The 22,090-nt window shown below is 41.1% G+C and overlaps 1 protein-coding gene across 1 annotated transcript; it reads right to left on the bottom strand.

Moving 5' to 3' along the window:
- Positions 1-18,761: 18,761 nt before the first annotated feature.
- On the bottom strand, positions 18,762-21,134 carry LOC132622801 (nascent polypeptide-associated complex subunit beta-like). The gene is made up of 6 exons (XM_060337474.1): positions 20,992-21,134; positions 20,045-20,112; positions 19,648-19,796; positions 19,503-19,559; positions 19,198-19,236; positions 18,762-19,101 (listed from the first exon to the last, which is right to left on the bottom strand). The coding sequence occupies exons 2-6, from the start codon at positions 20,110-20,112 to the stop codon at positions 18,926-18,928; spliced, it is 489 nt and encodes a 162-aa protein (XP_060193457.1). The 5' UTR covers positions 20,992-21,134; the 3' UTR covers positions 18,762-18,925.
- Between the last annotated feature and the right edge of the window lie 956 nt (positions 21,135-22,090).

The raw sequence follows: 22,090 nt of genomic DNA, 5'->3' as shown, positions 1-22,090 counted from the left end.
CAAGTCGAGGTGGCGAACATAAATTACGAACATTTAGTGTCTATGGGATCATACATAAAGATTTCAAAGTAATCCGATTGCATTTGCATAAGTTTCGGACGCTTACTTGCTTTCTAGCCAAAATAGGGTCATTAGGCTTCAGTTGAATTGAATGAATAGTAGCCATTTTATAGATCGGATTTCGAGGAGCAGAATTGCTCCCGGGGTTCCGATATCAACCTAACATACTAAGACATGCCAAAAGAAGAAGTGGGGAGCTTTACATACCTTATATACGACTTACGCTCGCCCAAAACTTAAGTCCCGCTTCGTCCGGAATCTGCAAATGGTAAAAGTTACCAATTAGAGATTTCAAGGCTTAAGAATTCCTTAACTTCATTTTTGTCTACCGAAATTTCGGCAGCACTTCCCCTATATATGTAACACCCCCGAGACTTAGCTCGGCTCAATAAACATCAACACAGCAACCCAAACATCACAAGCATCATAAGTCGCAACAAAATAAGTCTAACGTCAATATTCTTTCTTTCTACATAAATCAACAACTTTCATTCAAACTTCGAAATACCAAACTAACATCCACATTATTGTATTCATTTACTCATTCAAGATTATTCAAACACGTCCCAATAATATTCCAAGAAATATACATAAGTTCAAACAATTCGCTACTTTCCATATTGCATCCCAAACGTCAACAACTACGACGAACTTACTAACTCGCGTTGTTTCATTCCACATTTGAAGTCTTAATATCATAATCATACAAGGATATACACGAATATACCAAAGTCATATACTTTCCATAATAATCCGCAACCATTTCCAATACCAATTCAATTCGTTAAACATTCATTTACGTCCTAAATGTCGCAACGACGCAACTAATAAACTAAACAAAATCAAACTCATCTTGCCTTCCACAATACATGGCTCACGGCCAAACACACCCTCTACACACACACACGCCACTCACAAACACCACAAAGTTCCATAATCTTCATGCCACTTTAATCACTACAACATATATATCCATTCCATAACATAAAAACATAGAAATCTTACCTTTTTCTTAAAAATCCGACTTGTCGCAAACGTGATCCTTTCGCCAAATAAATTGTATCACGTCGGAGAGCGTCTTGAATATACTACGAATATGAGAAGAACAAGATTTTTGGATTAGAATCAAAGCTTGGAAAAAAAAAATTCTTTCTTTCCTAAGTTGGCCGAAACCCTCCTTGGGTGTTCTTCAATTTTGTTTTGCTTGCCTTTTCTTGAATGTTCTATAGATAAGTATGCATATATACATGATTCATTAAGTGGTCACATGTATTTCACATGACCACTCAAATGGGGCTTGGGCCTTGGCCTTTGGCCGGCCACCCCTAACACTTGGGCCTCAATTTTTTTTGTTCCAATTTTTCTTGGCCCAATTCGCTAAAATCTCGTTTTGTAATTCCCGAAACTAATTTCCGAAATCCCAATTTTTGCCCTCGGCCTTCCCCGAGGTCTTTGCACCAATACTTCCATAAACAACATAACATATTAACTAAAATCAAATTATTTTCTTGTAACATACAAGTCTTAATTATTTTCACGATTTCCAATTATACGAAAACACGGGATATAACATTCTCCCCCCCTTAAGAACATTCGTCCCCGAATGTTAAATTAGTCTTATAATGTAACGGGGAAGTCTCCCTTTATAATTAGCACACAGAATTCATTCGTCAATCAATACAACAAATTTGAAGGTTTAAATTACCTGTGGCCGCAGGAAACAAGTAGGGGTATTTCTTCTTCATCTCATCCTCCGACTCCCAGGTCATCTCTTCCCGGTTATTGTTGCGCCACAAGACTTTAACGGAAGGCACTTCTTTAGTGCGCAGTCTCCTCACCTGTCGATCCAGAATAGTTATAGGCTGCTCGTCATAAGACAAATGCTCCGTTACCTGGATGTCATCCACCGGGAATATCCTGGAAGGATCACCAATACATTTTTGTAGCATCGACACGTGAAATACCGGGTGTACTGCCTCCAAATCGGATGGTAAGTCTAGCTCATAGGCGACCTCGCCTATCTTCCGAACGATCTGATACGACCCAATATACCGCGGGCTTAACTTACCCTTCTTACCGAATCTCACAACACCCTTCATGGGCGACACCTTCAGAAACACCCAGTCGCCAATCTGGAACTCTAACGGTCGACGTCGTCTGTCTGCATAAGCTTTCTGTCGACTCTGAGCAGCCAATAATCGCTCCAGAATAAGCTTTACCTTATCTACTGCTTCCTAGATCACATCTGGCCCAATCAGCTTAGTTTCGCCTACGTCAAACCAGCCAATAGGAGATCTGCATTTTCTACCATATAGGGCTTCGTACGGTGCCATCTGAATGCTGGAGTGATAACTGTTATTATAGGCAAACTCAATAAGCGGCAAATGATCATCCCAGCTGCCTCTGAAATCAATAACGCAGGCTCGTAACATATCTTCCAGCGTCTGAATAGTGCGTTCGGCCTGCCCATCAGACTGAGGATGAAAAGCTGTGCTGAGGCTCACCTGAGTCCCTAATCCCTCCTGAAATGACCTCCAGAAATTTGCTGTAAACTGGGCGCCCCGGTCAGTAATAATAGATACAGGGACTCCGTGAAGTCTGACTATCTCTCCGATATACAATCTAGCATAGTCCTCAGCCAAATACGTAGTCCGAACCGGAAGAAAATGGGCCGATTTCGTCAACCTGTAAACAATAACCCAAACAGAATCGTACCTGCGTGGAGTGCGCGGTAATCCAACAACGAAGTCCATATTAATCATTTCCCATTTCCAGGCTGGAATTTCCATCTCCTGTAATAATCCACCGGGCTTCTGATGCTCAATTTTTACTTGCTGACAATTTGGGCACTGACTAACGAACTCGGCAATATCTTTCTTCATACCGTCCCACCAGTACAAACACCTGAGATCATGATACATTTTAGTGGAACTAGGATGAACAGAATATCGTGCATTATGCGCCTCGCCCATAATTTGCCGCCGTAAGCCTGCGACATCCGGTACACAGAATCTGCCTTCATATAATAATACCCCTTCAGGCGAAATTTCAAACGGAGTCTTTTCTTTATTAAGGGTCACATCTCTGTACTGAACCAGAACAGGGTCCTCGAACTGATGCTGCTTTACCTCTTCTATAATAGATGATTCAGCAACTGCACGAACAGAAATCCCAGAATCTCCAGAATCTGCCAAACGAACTCCAAGGCTGGCCAACTGATAAATCTCACGAACCAAGTCTTTCTTACCAGATGGTACATCCGCTAAACTGCCCATGGACTTGCGGCTAAGTGCATCCGCTACCACATTGGCTTTCCCAGGATGGTACAGAATATCAACGTCATAATCTTTCAATAATTCAAGCCATCTTCTCTGCCGCAAATTCAATTCCTTCTGCTTAAAAATATACTGAAGACTCTTATGGTCCGTATAAATATCAACATGGACCCCATATAAATAATGCCGCAAAATCTTCAAAGCATGTATCACCGCGGCTAACTCAAGATCATGAGTGGGATAATTCCTTTCGTGCGGTCTGAGCTGCCGGGAAGCATAAGCTATGACTCGACCGTGTTGCATCAACACACAACCTATGCCAATATCAGAGGCATCACAGTAGACAACATACCCATCTGATCCTTCTGGAAGAGCTAAGACTGGAGTTGTAATTAATTTCTCTTTCAACATCTGGAAGCTGCGCTCGCAGGCATCAGTCCACTGGAATTTCGCTGCTTTCTGAGTAAGCTTCGTCAGTGGTGCTGCTATAGAAGAAAAATTCTCCACAAACCTCCGATAATATCCGGCTAACCCCAGAAAACTGCGTACCTCTGTCGGTGTATTAGGCCTGGGCCAATTCTGTACAGCCTCAATCTTCTGCGTATCGACCCGAATACCATCTGCGCCGACAATGTTCCCCAAGAATGCCACAGAAGTTAACCAGAATTCACATTTGGAGAATTTAGCATATAATTTCTGTTGGCGAAGAATACCAAGTACCGTCCTCAAATGATCTGAATGCTCCTCTGCTGATCGCGAGTAAATCAGAATATCATCAATAAACACAATCACGAACATATCCAAGAAAGGCCGAAATACCCGATTCATCAGATCCATAAATACTGCTGGAGCATTAGTCAACCCGAAAGACATAACTCTGAATTCATAATGCTCGTACCGGGTCCTGAAAGCAGTCTTCGGGATATCTGATTCTCGCACTCGCACCTGATGATAACCCAAGCGCAAATCTATCTTTGAAAAATATTTAGAACCCTGCAACTGGTCAAACAAATCATCAATCCGGGGGAGGGGATATTTATTCTTTATAGTCACCTTATTTAGTTGCCGATAATCAATACACATTCGCAGTGACCCATCTTTCTTTCTTACAAATAATACCGGCGCTCCCCAGGGTGATGTACTGGGTCTGATAAAGCCTTTATCTAACAAATCTTTCAGCTGCTCTTTCAATTCCTTCAATTCTGCTGGTGCCATTCTGTACGGAGGGATAGATATAGGCTGCGTATCTGGCATCAAGTCTATAGCAAAATCTATCTCCCGTTCAGGCGGAAGACCAGGAAGCTCATCAGGAAATACATCTGGGAATTCACTAACGACCGGAACAGACTGAAGGGTAGGTGTCTCAGCTGCAGTATCGTGCACACGAACCAAATGATAGATATAACCTTTCTGGACCATCTTCTTACCCTTGAGGTACGAAATAAACTTACCCCTCGGCGATGCTGTAGATCCGAACCACTCTATAACTGGTTCCCCTGGAAACTGAAAACGGACTACCTTTTTCTGGCAGTCGACATTAGCATAACAGGAAGCTAACCAGTCCATACCCATAATGACATCGAATTCCAGCATATCTAATTCTATCAAATCAGCTTTAGTGCAGCGATCACATATAGTCACAGAACAATCCCTATATACCTGCCTTGCAATAATACAATCCCCGACTGGTGTAGCGACCTCAAATGGCTCTATAGGCTCAGACACTATCCCAATTTTACTAGCAACGAGCGGGGAAATATATGATAATGTAGAGCCAGGATCAATCAGTGCATATACATGTCACTACCCAAACCCCGTGGCCGCGACTGGTACCCTAACTGGGTACCCATGCGTACCTACCCGAACGAATTCGAATCATACAGATTTTTTTTTTTTTTTAAAACAGAAGTTACAGAAGTAGGCTGATACAACTACGGCACGCGCGCAAACATATATATATATATATATATATCTGGACATACAGAAACATACAGATAAGCCGATAAGGCTAACATACAGACGAAACCCGTAACCCACACATCTATCTACAGGCCTCTACAGACATACAGAATCATATGACGGGACAGGGCCCCGCCGTACCCAGAATATCCATACATACAGAGTATACAGAAGACAGAAGATATATATACCAAAAGTATACGCTCCGGATCAAAGGAGCTCTTCAAACAGCAGAATTAGAACCCTACGCTGGCGGCGTATCACCTGGTGCGTCGGTACCTGCGGGCATGTGGCGCAGCCCCCGAAGAACGGGGGTCAGTACGAAAAATGTACCGAGTATGTAAAGCAAAAACATAACAGATATAAACATAGTCCGAACCGGAGTCACAGAAATATAACGAACAGAACCATAAATCAGACTGACGGATAGAGTCATGATCTAGACAGACATACAGAACCGTGTTCCATACAAATAAACAGAATTATGGTTCGGACAGACAAACGGGATCATAATACGGACAGACGAGCAGAATCAGAATCCATACGGACATACAGACGTAGTCGTCTTTCAGACGGACAGACAGAAGTATGTCGGACAGAATTATGCATGCAGAGTAGTACAGAGTCATACAGAATCATACAGAGGCATGTGCTTATATAAATATAGATAGCACACGCATACATTCATACAGATCCCGGCCCTGTCTGGGGGCGCGGTAACAGAACCCGGCCCTCTTAGTACGGGACGCGGTGGACAGACAGAATCAGATCAGATCATATGCCATCCTGGCCGCCATCCCCATACACGAATCATAATATCATACAGACATACAGATCCCGGCCCGTACGCCGAGGGACGCGGTGAACAATGCAGAGAAATATGCACGATAACAGAACCTGGCCCGGGTCGCAGTGAAAGAATGCATTGAGACAGACACGAATCGATAAATGAGAAACTACTTACATACAGACTCAACATACAGACTCAATCAAACTGAAGGGTGCCAAACGGCGAGCCAAAATCAGAATATCCAGATAGTATGCATAGTACGTGCCTATATCCTACTTGGGAAGGCACGACAGATTATTAGCAGAATCAGATTCTCAGATGTTCAGAAATCATTTTGTAAGAATTGCATAACAATAGTTGTATCATAATCAAAATAATAGTTCAATTGTTTTCTGAGAAAATCGGACAAAAGGGAAGTATTTAAAGTATTACAGAAGATATCGGGCCTTGTGGGCCCGCCTCGGACCAACTCGAGGCAACGTATGTAAATTATCGCTAATAGACCTTATGAGGTCATCCATAATTGTTTGGAAGTGTTCCGACTCCGTTTAGGGAGGTTTTGTACAAAAACTCACTTTAAAGGCAATTTGCAAGAAAATAGCTTCAAATGAATTGAAGGAATTGGAGCGGTTTTCCGTCTCGAATTCCGGGGAACGGAGTCGTACTTAAGGCTCGCGGCCGAGCCTATCACATCCAGAACATGCCTAAGAACAAAGGGAAAGGCTTCACATACCTCGATGGCGCCTTATGCTCGCTTGGCGTCAATCCAAATTTCGTCCAAAATCTGGAAATGGTCAAGTTTACCATTTGGTTAGTTTCAAACTTTCAATATTCCAACTTTACACATACTTGTCTACCGAAATTTCGGCAGCATTTCCTCTGTATATACGACATCCCTGAGACTTAGCTCGGCTCAATTCATCAACACAACAACCCAGAATGACATCCAAACAACAACAACATCAAGACATACACTAAGGCATCATTAGCCATCTTTCGTCATAACGAAACATTTTTCGTTTCAAACTTGCATTTCCAAACCAAACTTATTATTTTCATATCCATTATCCATCAAAATCATTACGACATACATCGGAGGCATCCATACCATTTTCACATAATATTCATAAGATACACAACATTCAAACTTTCCCTTAAGCCACTACTTTTTTTCAATTTTTCCTAACCTTCCACATACAAGTTCATTATGCAATTCCATCTCCCAAATTCATCAACAATGATCATAATTTGCCTCTCGATACTTTCATTTCCATTGTTACATAAATCCTAACAAAGTTGCATATTCTCCTACAACAACTTAATAACCATTTTTCCAAGACAATAAGAATCATTAACCTTCCACTCACATCATATGGCCACAACAACATAAGTATTACATTAAGTAACTTCAATTCATCCACTTTCATGTAAGGCACCACACGGCCAACATGCAATACCTTCCAACTTCCATTAATTCATCCCACTTTCATTCCTAATACAATTTCTACCATAACATACTAGATTCTAACATGAATTCAAACCATCCAAGACATGTAATTCATACACATACATTCGGCCAACACACCCTTAGTTCCAACACACAAAATTTCCATATTTTTCATTCATTCACACATACTACAACATACATATACCATTTATAACATAACAAAAGCATGAAATCCTCACCTTTCTTCAAGTTCTTCACTTGTGGGATAAGATTGCTTTCTTGCCACAATACTTGTACCAACTTGTAGAGGGCTTTGCACTTGGTAATAATTTCACAAAAGATGAACTTTTGAACCAAGGAATTGGCTCCAAAAAAAAAAATTCTTTTCTTTCTTTCTTTCCTCTCAAACCCGAAACCCCTATCTTTTTTTTTTTCTTTGTTCTTGCTTTGCTTTTTCTTGAATGTTCTTAGGATAAGTATGGCTTATATTACCACTTAATTTAATTGTGGACTTGGGCCATTTTCCACATGGCATTGCCGGTTGGGCCCCCTTAAATTGGTCCTTACTTCACTTATTCTTTTGAGCCCAAAATGGTTGGTTACATATTGTAGTTCATGGGCAAGTTTCCCAAAATTCCAATTTTGCCCTTGGCCTCCTTTCGTAATTCCACACCATTGTATTCATAACCTACACATTCATACCAAGAAATGTCCAATTGTGGCCTTATTCATCACAAGTCAATTTATCTTGAATTTTTCGAATAAGCGAAAATGTCGGATGTAACAATACAGATCTGGAGAAAACCAGTAATGTACCTGTGACGACGTTCGGCGAAGCCTCCTGGTCCTGGCGGCTGGCCAATGCGTATATGTGGTTCGAGGGACCGCTAGAACCTGAAGCACTGCCACGACCTCGACCGCGTCCCGCCGGTGCAGGCATGCCTTGCCCCGCAGGGCGTGCAACTGATGGAGCAGATGATGAACCAGCGGCTGATCCCGTCGGCTGAGCTACACTACCAGAACCGCTCGCCAACGGACAATCTCGCATAATATGGCCCTGACCGTCGCATGAAAAACAGGCTCCAGTAAGTCGATAACACTCTCCCGGGTGCGATTTCCCGCAATGGGAACAACGGGGCCTGGGTGGTCTGGGCTGACTGGGACCTCTGGATATCTGTGAACCTAACGCTCTGGAACTCTGACCGGCCCCAGACGGTCCTGCACTGTCAAATCTCCTACCGGCCGGCTGTGTACCCTGGCCTGACGGAGGAGGATGTCTGCCTGACTGCTGCTGACGCTGTCCGCCTCGAGAATATCTAGAATAACCTGCGGATCTGTCCCTCTTGGGCGGCCTCCTGTCCCGATCTCTGCTAGAATAATCAGCTCTATGTCGGTCCTCCATACCCAAGGCATAAGCCTGTAGTCGGGCAATATCCATGTCTGTCTGCAACGCCACCGCCATACAGCCATCAATCAAATAGCGGTCCAACCCCATCACGTATCTGTGCATCCGATCGGCCATATCTGCTACTATGGTAGGCGCATACCGGGCCAAAGAATCAAACTCCATATTATACTCACGGACGCTCTGACCCCTCTGCTGCAGATGCAAAAATCGGTCCCGCGCTCCCCGTAACTCTGGGGGCAAAAAGTGGCGAGTGAAAGCAGTCACGAACTCGTCCCAAGTAGCTGGGGTAGCACCCTTACCCCTGGATAGCTCCCAGGACTCATACCAGTGAGCAGCAACATCCCGTAGTCTATGGGAAGCCAACTCAACAGACTCAGTCTCTGAAGCCCTGACCAAGTCTAGTGAGCGCCGCATCCCCCGAATAAAGTCATGGGGGTCCTCGTCGGGCTTAGACCCGAAAAACTCTGGGGGGGCCACATGATAGGAACTCTCGAACCCTCAGGCTGTCATGCCTGTCGTCGTCATCATCATCTCTCCGCCCGCGTCTGCGAGCCTGCCCTGCTACCAATGTGGTCAACAACTGTACAGCCTCCCTCAGGGTCCTATCCTCCGCCCCTGGCTGCGGAGCTGGAGTCTCAGGAGCGGGTACTCGGGCCTCTGGAGCTGCTGATGGACCTGCTCCAGGCTGTACCAATGGTGGTGTAGCGGACCCCTCTGAGTGGGGCACGACCTCAGGCAAATCATAAACACGAGCCCAGGTAGCTCGCTATGCCTGACTGGTCTCTGCTATCCCTGCCTTGCCCTTCTGGGCCGCCGTTGTCTTCTTCGGAGGCATAACTGCAAGTACAATCACGAATCAGATCAGAATCGTCCTAATAGCACAGCTCTATCGCACGATCTAAGATTCCAAAGAAAAGTAACACCCTAAATGCCCTGTAGCCTCCTGTTTATAGATGTGGTGCACAACACATCGATAAACAAGACTCTACGAGACACGACCTGTAGACATTCCGAGGACAAACTGCTCTGATACCACTTTTGTCACGACCCAACCCCGTAGGCCGTGACTAGTGCCCGATCTGGGCACCCAAACCATCTATCAAATGCATTCAAATATATAGCAGAAGCCGACAAGGCTGTATTCCAAGTTTAGATAATTTCTAGAAAAATTTCGGCAGAGTTTCCTTTGTTTTACAGCCTATCCAAAATAGCCCTGTACACAGCAAACACCAACAAAGGCCACACAGGGCTAACAAAGCAACGTATAAACATATGCGGACCGGCCGCCTCGGCGTATGGGATCGCCCAAACAACATATACACATAACCATACAGAAAGACCATAACCCACAGACATGTCCACAGACCTCTAAACTGACCGACAGAATCATATGACGGGACAGGGCCCCGCCGTACCCAAATAGTCAGACATACAGAAATATATACATAGCAAAGGGTATATGTACCAAAAGTGGACTCCGAATCAAAGGGAGTACTCCGAAATAGCAGAAAGTGGAGCCAACAGTGGTGGATCACCGGCGTCTGTACCTGCAGGCATGAAACGCAGCCCCCGAAGAAAGTGGGTCAGTACGAAAGATGTACTGAGTATGTAAAGGATGGTGTACAGAAATATAGGCCACAACTGAAAGCAAACAGGATACAAAGGAGGGAAATGCCGAACAGTATATCAAAATGTGTATCAAAATCATATATACATAATGCAAACAAAATCATGCAAAGCTCAGGAACGTGGTCACCACTCCGACGCTGGTGCCACACACAGCATAACGCCAGAAGGTTCAAATCTCCGTACATCCCCGAGCACACACATATCAGCATATCATATCACCAGCCATATCACAGCATAACTCCAAACGGAACCCGGCCCTATGGTGAGGTCTCGGGAACCGTAACACAGCATACGGCCGAATTTATCATAGTGCGCACGAATCATAACCGGCCCGGGAACCGGTGAACGAAGTCATAATAAGGCACGAGCAGAGTCGTGAGCAAACAATGCAATTTGTATATCAAAATAGCCTTTCAAAACTTGAGTACTTCATAAGTCATTTCATTAACCAAAGTAGTCGGATAATTAGTTAGTACGGAAGTTTATTTCAAAAAAATGTTTCCAAAGTGGTACGTATGGCTCACAACATAGCTTAGTATATCATAGTAATCAAAACATTATTTCATAGAGGATAATTTCAAAATCGAAGATTCTTTATCGAAACATATCCAAAAAGAGAGCCTAATAGAACGAATAAGGCATCTCGAGGTTAGCGGGCCCACCTCGGGTCAAGTCGAGGTGGCGAACATAAATTACGAACATTTAGTGTCTATGGGATCATACATAAAGATTTTGAAGTAATCCGATTGCATTTGCATAAGTTTCGGACGCTTACTTGCTTTCTAGCCAAAATAGGGTCATTAGCCTTCAGTTGAATTGAATGAATAGTAGCCATTTTATAGATCGTATTTCGAGGAGCAGAATTGCTCCCGGGGTTCCGATATCAACCTAACATACTAAGACATGCCAAAAGAAGAAGTGCGGAGCTTTACATACCTTATATACGACTTACGCTCGCCCAAAACTTAAGTCCCGTTTCGTCCAGAATCTGCAAATGGTCAAAGTTACCAATTAGAGATTTCAAGGCTGAAGAATTCCTTAACTTCATTTTTGTCTACCGAAATTTCGGCAGCACTTCCCCTATATATGTAACACCCCCGAGACTTAGCTCGGCTCAATAAACATCAACACAGCAACCCAAACATCACAAGCATTATAAGTCGGAACAAAATAAGTCTAACGTCAATATTCTTTCTTTCTACATAAATCAACAACTTTCATTCAAACTTCGAAATACCAAACTAACATCCACATTATTGTATTCATTTACTCATTCAAGATTATTCAAATACGTCCCAATAATATTCCAAGCAATATACATAAGTTCAAACAATTCGCTACTTTCCATATTGCATCCCAAACGTCAACAACTACGACGAACTTACTAACTCGCATTGTTTCATTCCACATTTGAAGTCTTAATATCATAATCATACAAGGATATACACGAATATACCAAAGTCATATACTTTCCATAATAATCCGCAACCATTTCCAATACCAATTCAATTAGTTAAACATTCATTTACGTCCTAAATGTCGCAACGACGCAACTAACAAACTAAACAAAATCAAACTCATCTTGCCTTCCACAATACATGGCTCACGGCCAAACACACCCTCTACACACACACACGCCACTCACAAACACCACAAAGTTCCATAATCTTCATGCCACTTTAATCACTACAACATATATATCCATTCCATAACATAAAAACATAGAAATCTTACCTTTTTCTTAAAAATCCGACTTGTCGCAAACGTGATCCTTTCGCTAAATAAATTGTATCACGTCGGAGAGCGTCTTGAATATACTACGAATATGAGAAGAACAAGATTTTTGGATTAGAATCAAAGCTTGGAAAAAAAATTCTTTCTTTCCTAAGTTGGCCGAAACCCTCCTTGGGTGTTCTTCAATTTTGTTTTGCTTGCCTTTTCTTGAATGTTCTATAGATAAGTATGCATATATACATGATTCATTAAGTGGTCACATGTATTTCACATGACCACTCAAATGGGGCTTGGGCCTTGGCCTTTGGCCTGCCACCCCTAACACTTGGGCCTCAATTTTTTTTGTTCCAATTTTTCTTGGCCCAATTCGCTAAAATCTCATTTTGTAATTCCCGAAACTAATTTCCGAAATCCCAATTTTTTCCCTCGGCCTTCCCCGAGGTCTTTGCACCAATACTTCCATAAACAACATAACATATTAACTAAAATCAAATTATTTCCTTGTAACATACAAGTCTTAATTATTTTCACGATTTCCAATTATACGAAAACACGGGATATAACAATTTTATCCCCCGAGTCCCTCACTAGAGGGCCGGGACACGTTATATGTATATGTATGATATGTGATGTTGATATACATGATTTTCATTTCAAAAGGCAAGGGTATCGATGTTTTTAAAAGTCATACTTGTTTCTGGTAAATCTCCATTCTTGCTATAATTCTCTACTATATTTCATGCCTTACATGCTCAATACATATTCCGTACTGACCCCCTTTCTTCGGGGGCTGCGTTTCATGCCACGTAGGTACACCCAGATGAGTAGAAGCCATTATAGAAGATGTTCCAGCGGAATTGGCGAGCTCCATTCCTCCTGGAGTGTTGCCGAGCCAGAGTATTCATGCTATGGTACATTGGTCGATGTTAGAGACTTTGCAGACAGAGTCACGTGTATAGAATGTCAGTCTTGTGAGCGGCTCCACCAGCCGATGTGTCATTATGCATCATGTTACAAGTTTCATGTGATTATAGATTTTACTTGATTTGAGAACGACGAAAAGAATGTTTCTGAAAACCTTTACTATGTATTTCATTGTTATTTGATTTAAGAGTCCAAAGCGATTATGTGTGTAGTAAGAGTCAGCGGGTTCGCTCGGCCCTAAGTAAGGGTCGGGTGCCCATCACACCCTAGCGAAATTAGGGTGTGACATATACTTGGAGCCAAGGCCACAGATTGCGCATGCTTATACTTGGGCCCGAGGCCATAGTTATATTTGCCATACATGGGCCGGAGGCCACAATTAATGAACCCAGATAACCAAGTAACTTCCCTTACATTCAGTTAAGGGTGATTGTGATTATGATCCTCATGTTCAGTTTCAGTTTTTCTTATGCTTCTATATCACTTCAACTTTTAGTATTCAGATGTAACGACCTGTTAGGTCATTTTGAGATGTTTACCCTTTTGTCCCAAATGACCCTTCCCTTAGCTTTAGTATGTTGTTTTTGACTTGTGGGGATGAGTGGCATAATTATCGAGGCACTCGGTGAGTTTTGGGTCAGCAAAAGGATATTTTGAAAATCCTTTCATTAAGAAATGAGAATGATCGACCAAAGTCAACATTAGGGGTAAATAAGTCTTTCTCAAAGTTTTGTCGATTCCATTAGAACCCGAATGTCATTTATGACTTAGTTGAGTCATTGGTTTGGTTCCCAAAGGGATCAGGGTTAGTTTGGACCTTTTATTGGGAATTTGGTGTTTTAAGTGATTTGGAGTTGACCACGGTCAACATCGAGTCAAGACGACCACGTGTGACTGTTTTGAATGCGCGAACAGGTTCGTTGCATCTTTTATGACTAATTTTCCTATTTGGTTTATGTCCGGGCGAAGGGGGGTCCCGAATGAGTCACGGGTGTTGTTCGAAGTTTGGGACATAGCTTAGTTTTCTAGGGTCTGGTCGTTGCAACTGCGCACAATGGAGCCACTTGTGCGTGGTTGGCCCTAGGTGCGAAATTTGGTGAAACGAGCCTGAGCCTGCACCTGCAGACCTGGACCTTTATTAGTGGGATCGCACCAACAAGATTTTGATCGCTGATGCGGCACCGCAGAAGCGGAAAAAGGACCACACCTGCAACACAGCTGGATAGGTTATATCCCATTTTCCCACATTTAGAACTTAGACATTTCATTCTCATGTTTGGAAGTTGGGACTTCTATTTTGAGAGATTTGGGAGGGATTTTACAAGATTCTTCGCGGGGTAAGTTTATAACCTTCCTTTTATTATTCTACTTTGACCCAGTTTGTATATTTTGGTTCAAAATTATAATATAGAAGTATTAGTGTCTGTGGACTCATATGCTAAAGTAGAATCCGTATTTTAACAAATTGGGATCATCCGGAGGCTCTACGGAAGGGAAAATCTTTGTTCTGAGCGTCACACTCCAAATCAAGCAAGTTGAGATCTTACTTGACTCTATTTAATATGCGTGGTTGGTTAAAATAAACCAATAAAGAGGGAGTAATGGAAAAATAAAGGGGATCTCCTACCTTTGAAGTGACGAGCACTTGTATTGGCTACTATGCATGTTATAGGAATTTGTGTAGGATTGAGTCTTATAGTCCGGCTTGAATGCCCGGATCTCGTACCTGTGAAGTGACAAGCACTTGTATTAGCGACTGCGCCATGTTATAGGAATTTGTGTAGGATCGAGTCTTATAGTCCGGCCTGAATGTCACGCTTTGGGCATTAGCTGATAGCTTAGATTGTTGTATGTGAATTGTGATTGAGCCTAACCGGCTAAGTATTGAGATTGGAAGCCTAAGGTGGTTATGAACCCGATGGAAAATGATTCGAGGTGGTGTATGGAGACGTCTGTACTTACCTTTGAGAGGTTATAGAACACCTAGAAAAATTCCATTCTTTTATTTGTTAACATGTGTATGTGATTTGGTTGAAGGCCTAAACTTCTTTATTTCATTCTCTCACCGATGGTTAGAACACGTTCTCAGATTCGCACAGTCACGACCCGACTAGGGGCCGCGACGGGCACCCGAGGCTGACCACTGAGCACCCCTTATTTCCTCTCTTGTCATAGTCATTTATGCTTCTTTATCATTCACAAATTCACAATCGCATGACAATCATTTTTCGGTGGAAAGCACAATTAGTCTATATATATATACAAATTCCTCATTAGGCTATCAAAATAATATATGTAATATATGTATGTATACTGTAGTAGACTTGTGAGACCATCTAACCCACACCACGCATCTACGAGCCTCTACTGACATACTATACATGTAGGCAGAACAAGACTCCGTCATGCCCAAAATATACATATGTACCAAAAGAATAATCATAAGCACCTCCGAACAATGGAGTGCTTTCAATCAGCTGACAGCTCCTAAGAATCCGGATCGAACTCGCCTCCCTGTCTACCTGTGGGCATGAACACAGCGTCCAAAGAAAACGGACGTCAGTACGAATGTTGTACTGAGTATGAGAGGCATGAACAATAACAACACATCAAGAAAATAAAGGAGGCATCAAGTATGGAGCAACTGTACCTGACTGGGAATTATATGAAAAGTAATGCATGCTGACTTACTTTTAAGCTTATCATCATCTCATCTATGCATATCATATATATATAAACTGCCCGACCATATAGGTGCGGTGTGATAATCAGTAACATTAGCCCGCGTCCAGGCCTCCCGCGTCTGGGGTACCATCTCATGCCGCCCACTAGTGGTGTCTGCCCATGCCAACTGGCCATGGTGTATCGTATAAGCTGCCCACTTTCGCGGTGACTGCCCGGCCAACTAGGCCCGGTGTAATATGATTATAACATTCTCATCATAAAATACTTATAATAATATGCTTATCATCGTACATGCATAAGGCCTCTAGAATAACTATATTTTATCGAGGTGACGTAAGGTCGTGAACCCTCGATTCCATTATGAACATTTATGAACATTCCGCCTCACCTTGACGGGATTTGTATATAAGGTGAGTGTATATAAGGAACGACATCATTTACTTTATAAGAACGTCATATCATATCTCTTGACTCATGTAGCTATTCATGATCTTAGGCTCTTGGCTTTCCGGAATATAGGAGAATCATGGAAAGGAAGAAGAATCATATCATGGGATTCATGCCATAGAAAGAAAAGGACTAGCCTCACATACCTTCGTTGCTTAGTTAAACTATCGTTCACTTGTTCTCCTTCAATATCACGTTGCTACCTTCACGAGAAAATGCGCATTATAGTTAGTCAATCGACCATAAGAACGCATCGTTATTTCTAGAGAAAATTGGGCAGCATTTCCTTTGTTTCTACTACTTTTCTCATGTTCTATTTCAACTCCCAAACATTTACAACAACACTCACAATATCGTATCAACATTCATCATTTATCTACACTTAGCAAAGTCCATCATTTTTCTCCAATTTCTCCACATTTAGTGGTTTTAGCTCATCATCATAATTTCGCATACTTCACACCTATTCCATGGTCTATACGTCATTTATAACGTATTCATAATCACAACATATCAACGTTCATGATTCCATTCAACTATCATTCAATTGTGACACTATTCCCTCGGTAATGGTCCATTTTCTATGTCTTTATACAATTCAAGTATCTAAGCCTTTCAATACTTTAAACAACATGATAAGGTCATGAAACATACCTTAAATGATGGTGGAACAAGTCTTGAGCAACAATACTCTTTTATGTCAAAACCCTATTTCAATCCCTTTGAGATTTCTTGGAGAAGATGACTTCCACTAAGGTTTCATACACTTGGTTTCATGGATTTGGTGTTAATGATCATTGATTTCCTTGGTATTCTTGTGGTTGAAGTGTTTGGAGAATATTCTAGAGTGTTCTTGAGAGAGAGAGTGGAAGTGAAATGAAAAATGAAATGAAAGGGTCCCTTATACTTAAACTTAAAAGCTGGCCGACCACTATTATACGGACCAACATACGGTCCGTACTATTTATACGGACCGTATGTGTGGCCGTATATTTGGTCCAGTGGCTGGTCCTCTCTTTGGCCAATTATACGGTCCCATATACGGCTGGTACAAATTATACGGTCCGTAGGTTGGACCGTATAATGCCTAGTGGTTTCGTTTTCGTTCTCGTCGACTCGTTTGATCTTCGATCCTTATGGAACCTTCCTAACACTTATTTAACACTTCAATACCAATCTAAAGGACGTTATTACTTATCTCCAAGGCCTCATTATGCCATCATCAAATCGTTACTCGTTATTCTCATTCGATATACAACATACGACTCGCTTTTCTTAACAACTTCCTTTCCTTATCTCGGATGGTTTTGAAATCTCATTTAGGATCATCAATTACTATTTCCTTACTTATCGAACATCGCATACATTATGACCTTCGTCAACCTATTCACTGTACATGTACGGGGAATTTTCCAAAGTGTAACACGCAAAATAATGGCTGGGGTTGACGTAGCGTGGCATGGTGTGAGATGACGTCGTTTGTTTTTTCAACATTTGAAAGCATAAAACTTATCCATATTTTAAAATTAATAAATAGAAATTCAATAAGAGACTATTAATCTAATACTACATCAATAAATTATTTCTAAAAAAATATATGATGATTGGTAGTGATAATTGTTGGTAGTAATTAGTGATTGTTGCGGCAATGGTGGTTGGTAGTGAGAATCATAAATGATGGCTAGTGTTGGTAATGGTTAATTGTAGTGATTGACAACGATGGTGGTTGTGGCTGATAATGATGGGCGGCGACGTCGTAGTTGATAATGGTGGGTGATGGAGGTAGCGTTGAATGGATGGAATAGATGAACTACCATCTTTATAGAAACCTTTAAATAGATATTAATGATATTAAAACTGTTACAGATCTAAATCATTTATATTTATGCAGACCCATTAAATGATTGTAACCTAAAAAACAAATATACTTAATAATTAAGATCCAAATGATTATTATTTAAACCTAAAAAACGAAATTAATAACTAAAATCTGAATGATTAAGATTAAAATATTTATTAAGTGCAAACAACAAGACCTAGATGTCCGCAACAACTTGCCGAGGATTGGAGCTTGTATGATTTATCCAAAGGGAGAGTCGAGGCAAGACTAACTACCTCGTTTAAAGTAGTATTCCAAAGGTCGGCTGCCTAGGTGAGACAAAACAAAATAATCTAACCAAAGGAGTGTGAGTGGTAAGATGGCTATGTAAGCAAGCAATCCACTATGTGAGCTACCGACTCAAAAGTTCCTTTTTTTCTTGCTTTGTTTTGTCAAGACAAACATAGAGCTTAAATTTTTAAAAGGTTTCTTCCTTCAGTAGGAATAGGCATCCACAAGAAGCTATAAAGTTGAAGGCTTGTTACTAAGGAACTTGCTTAAATTGAATAAAGAGTCCGTCGAGCTAATCCAAAGATTCAACTCTTAGAAGGCCAAAGTAGCTTACTAGCACAAAACCATTTTGATGAACTTCAGAGTTGTCACAATCAAAATCAAAATAGAACACTCAACTAAATTAAAAAGATTCAAAACGTTGAGTTGGAGGGTTGATGCAAAATTTAATTTTTTTTTAAGTGTGACCCTCCTCAGCAGCGGCTGCTTCAAAGGTTTGACCAGCCACAAGTTCCGGCACCTCATCATCATCATCATCCTGTGCTGCAGCAGCACCTTCAGGCGCCCCGGTGCCAGGTGCTTGCTTCTGGAACTGCTCCGCTAGCTTTTTCAAATTCTCCAAATTATCAGGGCCTGAAAGTAGTGGTTTTTAAACAGTCAATAACTGCTGTAGTAATCAATTTTTTGGAATGTCTGCCTGCATCTTAGGCAAAATAAAGGACCACTTACCCAACTGGTGAATAATTTGAGGAAGAATATCCTGCAACTCTGCGATAGGAAAGAAATAAGGCTTAGAAACTCATATATGTTACAGAGAGACTGAGAAACATATTTGGAATAGCACAAGAGACAAATCAGGAAACACAAATATCATCAAATATCAAGGTTCTTTTAAAGTTGTTCCAGCTAAAGTATTGAAGTTTCATGGTTCTTTTTGTTCGAACATAGAACTAGATGCAACTTACAATGTTATTTTAGAAGTACTGCTAGCTTCTAAATCATAATTAAGTTGCAATGAAAGAGAAGAAACATACTCTTTGTCTGAGGGGAACCACTAACAACCCAAGTGTTTGCAGCAATAGAGGCTTGAACTGAATAATAAATAAAAAGAAACAGTTAGTATGTAGTGAAATGGATGACTACTAATTGGAACACCGCAACAGAAAAATGTATTTTTACCTTTGGGGTTAATAAATTGGATAACTACATCCTCCTTGAAAATGTTAACCTCTTCGATAGCAGGAATAGCATTCACCCCAATTCTTTTCAGAGTGCTTTGGAGTCTCTTGTCATCTGCTGTAGTTGTCTTGTGAACAGCCTTCTTCTTTCTGCACAATAAAAAGACATTAAACAAAAATCAGAAAGAGTTATGCGCACGGTCAGGAGGTCCTCTCCCTCCCATTTTCTTTTCCTGCTACGGTCCTTTATTTTATTTAGGCAACAGCACCCATTGATCGTATTGTCATTAGGAAACAAAATAATCGGAATTCTTTCAGCTTCCAACAACAACATAAAGAAGCTGCTGTATCCATATCTCTCTAGTCGTAGTAACATCAAACATTCAAAAGAAACAAACCTTCGCATGGTTCCCTTACCACCGGTCCTGACCGAACCGGCCATCTTACGTAGCTTTTCTACATTCATCTGTTCCAGACAAAGAATATTAGTCTATCTTAATAAACAAACTCTTACCCCGAATGCTAATACGAAATTTACAAATTTGCAGAATATGACCTATAATTAAAACAATCCTGCAATAAATCCCAAGAAACGGGTCATTTCCACTTTTGCCCCTATTTTGTGGTGGTCTATTATTTTTGCCCATCAAGACAAACAACTTTTTTCACGGGGCATAAGTTTATATTTTCGCATCATAATACCCCACAAGTTATGCCCCGCACCTTAAAGAACTTATGTCCCGCTAGGGATAAGTGTGATTTTAAAGGACAAAAATGAAAGACCAGCCCATTAGAAGGGCAAACCGTGCAATTTCTTCCATGAAAACTATCTCCAGAAGAAACATATAGTACTGAAACAATAGATTTTCGAGCTCAAAGGTTGAAAGTCAAGCACATTTTACATGAATATTAAATTAATGGTAGGAAGCAGGTAAACAAGAACATAAATGCCTAACACTTGAGTATATTAAGAGTAAGAGTAACAATAAAATGGTTACATAAACAACAGAATTGTTTTGTTATCTACATATATACAGCAGAATTTCTCCCTCGCTTTTCAGAAGACAAAGCATATTGGAAATCAATTTAGAATGCAAAACGGATAAAACTGAAACATTTTCATAAATCCAAGGAAAGAAAACCCTGGACATGAGCCCATAACATACAGATTCATGGAGAAGAATTGGAAGAGTATAAGAGATATGTCAATCGGCTTATACTAAACATAAGAATCAAACAAACCCGTAAACATATAGAGAAACATATGCATTAAAATCAATCAAAAACAACAAAATGAAGAAGCTATGAGGCAAGTCTTTGAGGGAAGCAAGAAGAAATAGGTGACCTTGGGAAGAATAAAACCCTAGAGCAGCAGAGCGTGGAAGAGAGGGAGGAAGAGCAAAAGGGTATGGCTAGGCTGCCCATAACTTTATCCTATTACCCCACCCTATCAAACTCTGCGCATTTCCAACATTGCCCTTCGCTTTTACCCGCAATCACCTTTATACCCTCCCCTAATCACATTTTAAAACATTCCCTTCTTTTTATCTTAACCCTTGTTTGGATGGTGGTTTCCCGTGATTCATTAATGTATAGTTTTCTATGAAACTATATTTGTTTTCATTGTTCTTAAAATTATGTGGTATGGTATTGTAAATCCGTGGTTCATTCAATGGTTATATAACCATGAAAAGTCTCAATTTTTGTAACCACAGATTTGGTGGTTTTTCCGCGCTTACGTATTTCATTTCTCCATTATACCCCACCCTCCACCTCCACCCCACCCTACCACTCACCCCCACCCTACCCCCTCCCACCCCCACCCTACCACTCACCCCCACCCCTGCCCCACCCCAACTACCCCACTCCTGTTACATCCGGTATTTTTGTATATTCGAAAAATTCGAGATAACTTGACTTGTAATGAATAAAGCCATATTTGGACCTTACTTGGTATGAATGTGTCGGTCGTGAATACATTGGTGTGGAATTACGAAAGGTGGCCAAGGGCAAAATTGGAATTTTGGAAACTTGCTTCATGAATTACAAAAATGTAGCCAATTGGACTAAAAAAAAAATAAGAAAGTGAGGCCCAAAATGGGAGGCCCAACCGGCCATACATGGCCCAAGTCCATGGAACTAATTAATTCCCATGTGACATTATATATTCATCTATATCCAAAGAAGATTCAAGAAAAACAAAGAAAGAACAAGAAGAGAAAAAAAAAAAAAAAAAGGTCACGGCCAAGAGAGAAAGAAAGGAAAGAAAAGGGAAAAAATTCTTGGAGCTTAATCCTTGGTTCAAAAATTCATTTCTTGTGGGATTATTACCAAGTGCAAGGTTCTCTACAAAGTGGTACAATTATTTTGGCAAGAAACTATCTTTGGTAGCAAGGAGAATTTGTTGGGAAAAAGGTAAGAATCTTATGTTCTTTTCATGTTAT

The sequence above is a fragment of the Lycium barbarum genome, chromosome 12 (genome assembly GCF_019175385.1).
Source record: "Lycium barbarum isolate Lr01 chromosome 12, ASM1917538v2, whole genome shotgun sequence".
Classification (NCBI taxonomy): Eukaryota; Viridiplantae; Streptophyta; class Magnoliopsida; order Solanales; family Solanaceae; genus Lycium; species Lycium barbarum.
This window is presented reverse-complemented; position numbering and strand designations above follow the sequence as displayed.

What these genes read in the sequence shown, in the direction of transcription:
- LOC132622801 (XM_060337474.1), bottom strand. Translation starts at nt 20,112, where the DNA reads ATGAATGTAGAAAAGCTACGTAAGATGGCCGGTTCGGTCAGGACCGGT. An exon ending in CCAATTTATTAACCCCAAAG is followed by an intron (nt 19,560 to 19,647) that starts GTAAAAATACAT and finishes TTTATTATTCAG; the next exon opens with TTCAAGCCTCTATTGCTGCA. An exon ending in TGGTTCCCCTCAGACAAAGA is followed by an intron (nt 19,237 to 19,502) that starts GTATGTTTCTTC and finishes TTCCTATCGCAG; the next exon opens with AGTTGCAGGATATTCTTCCT.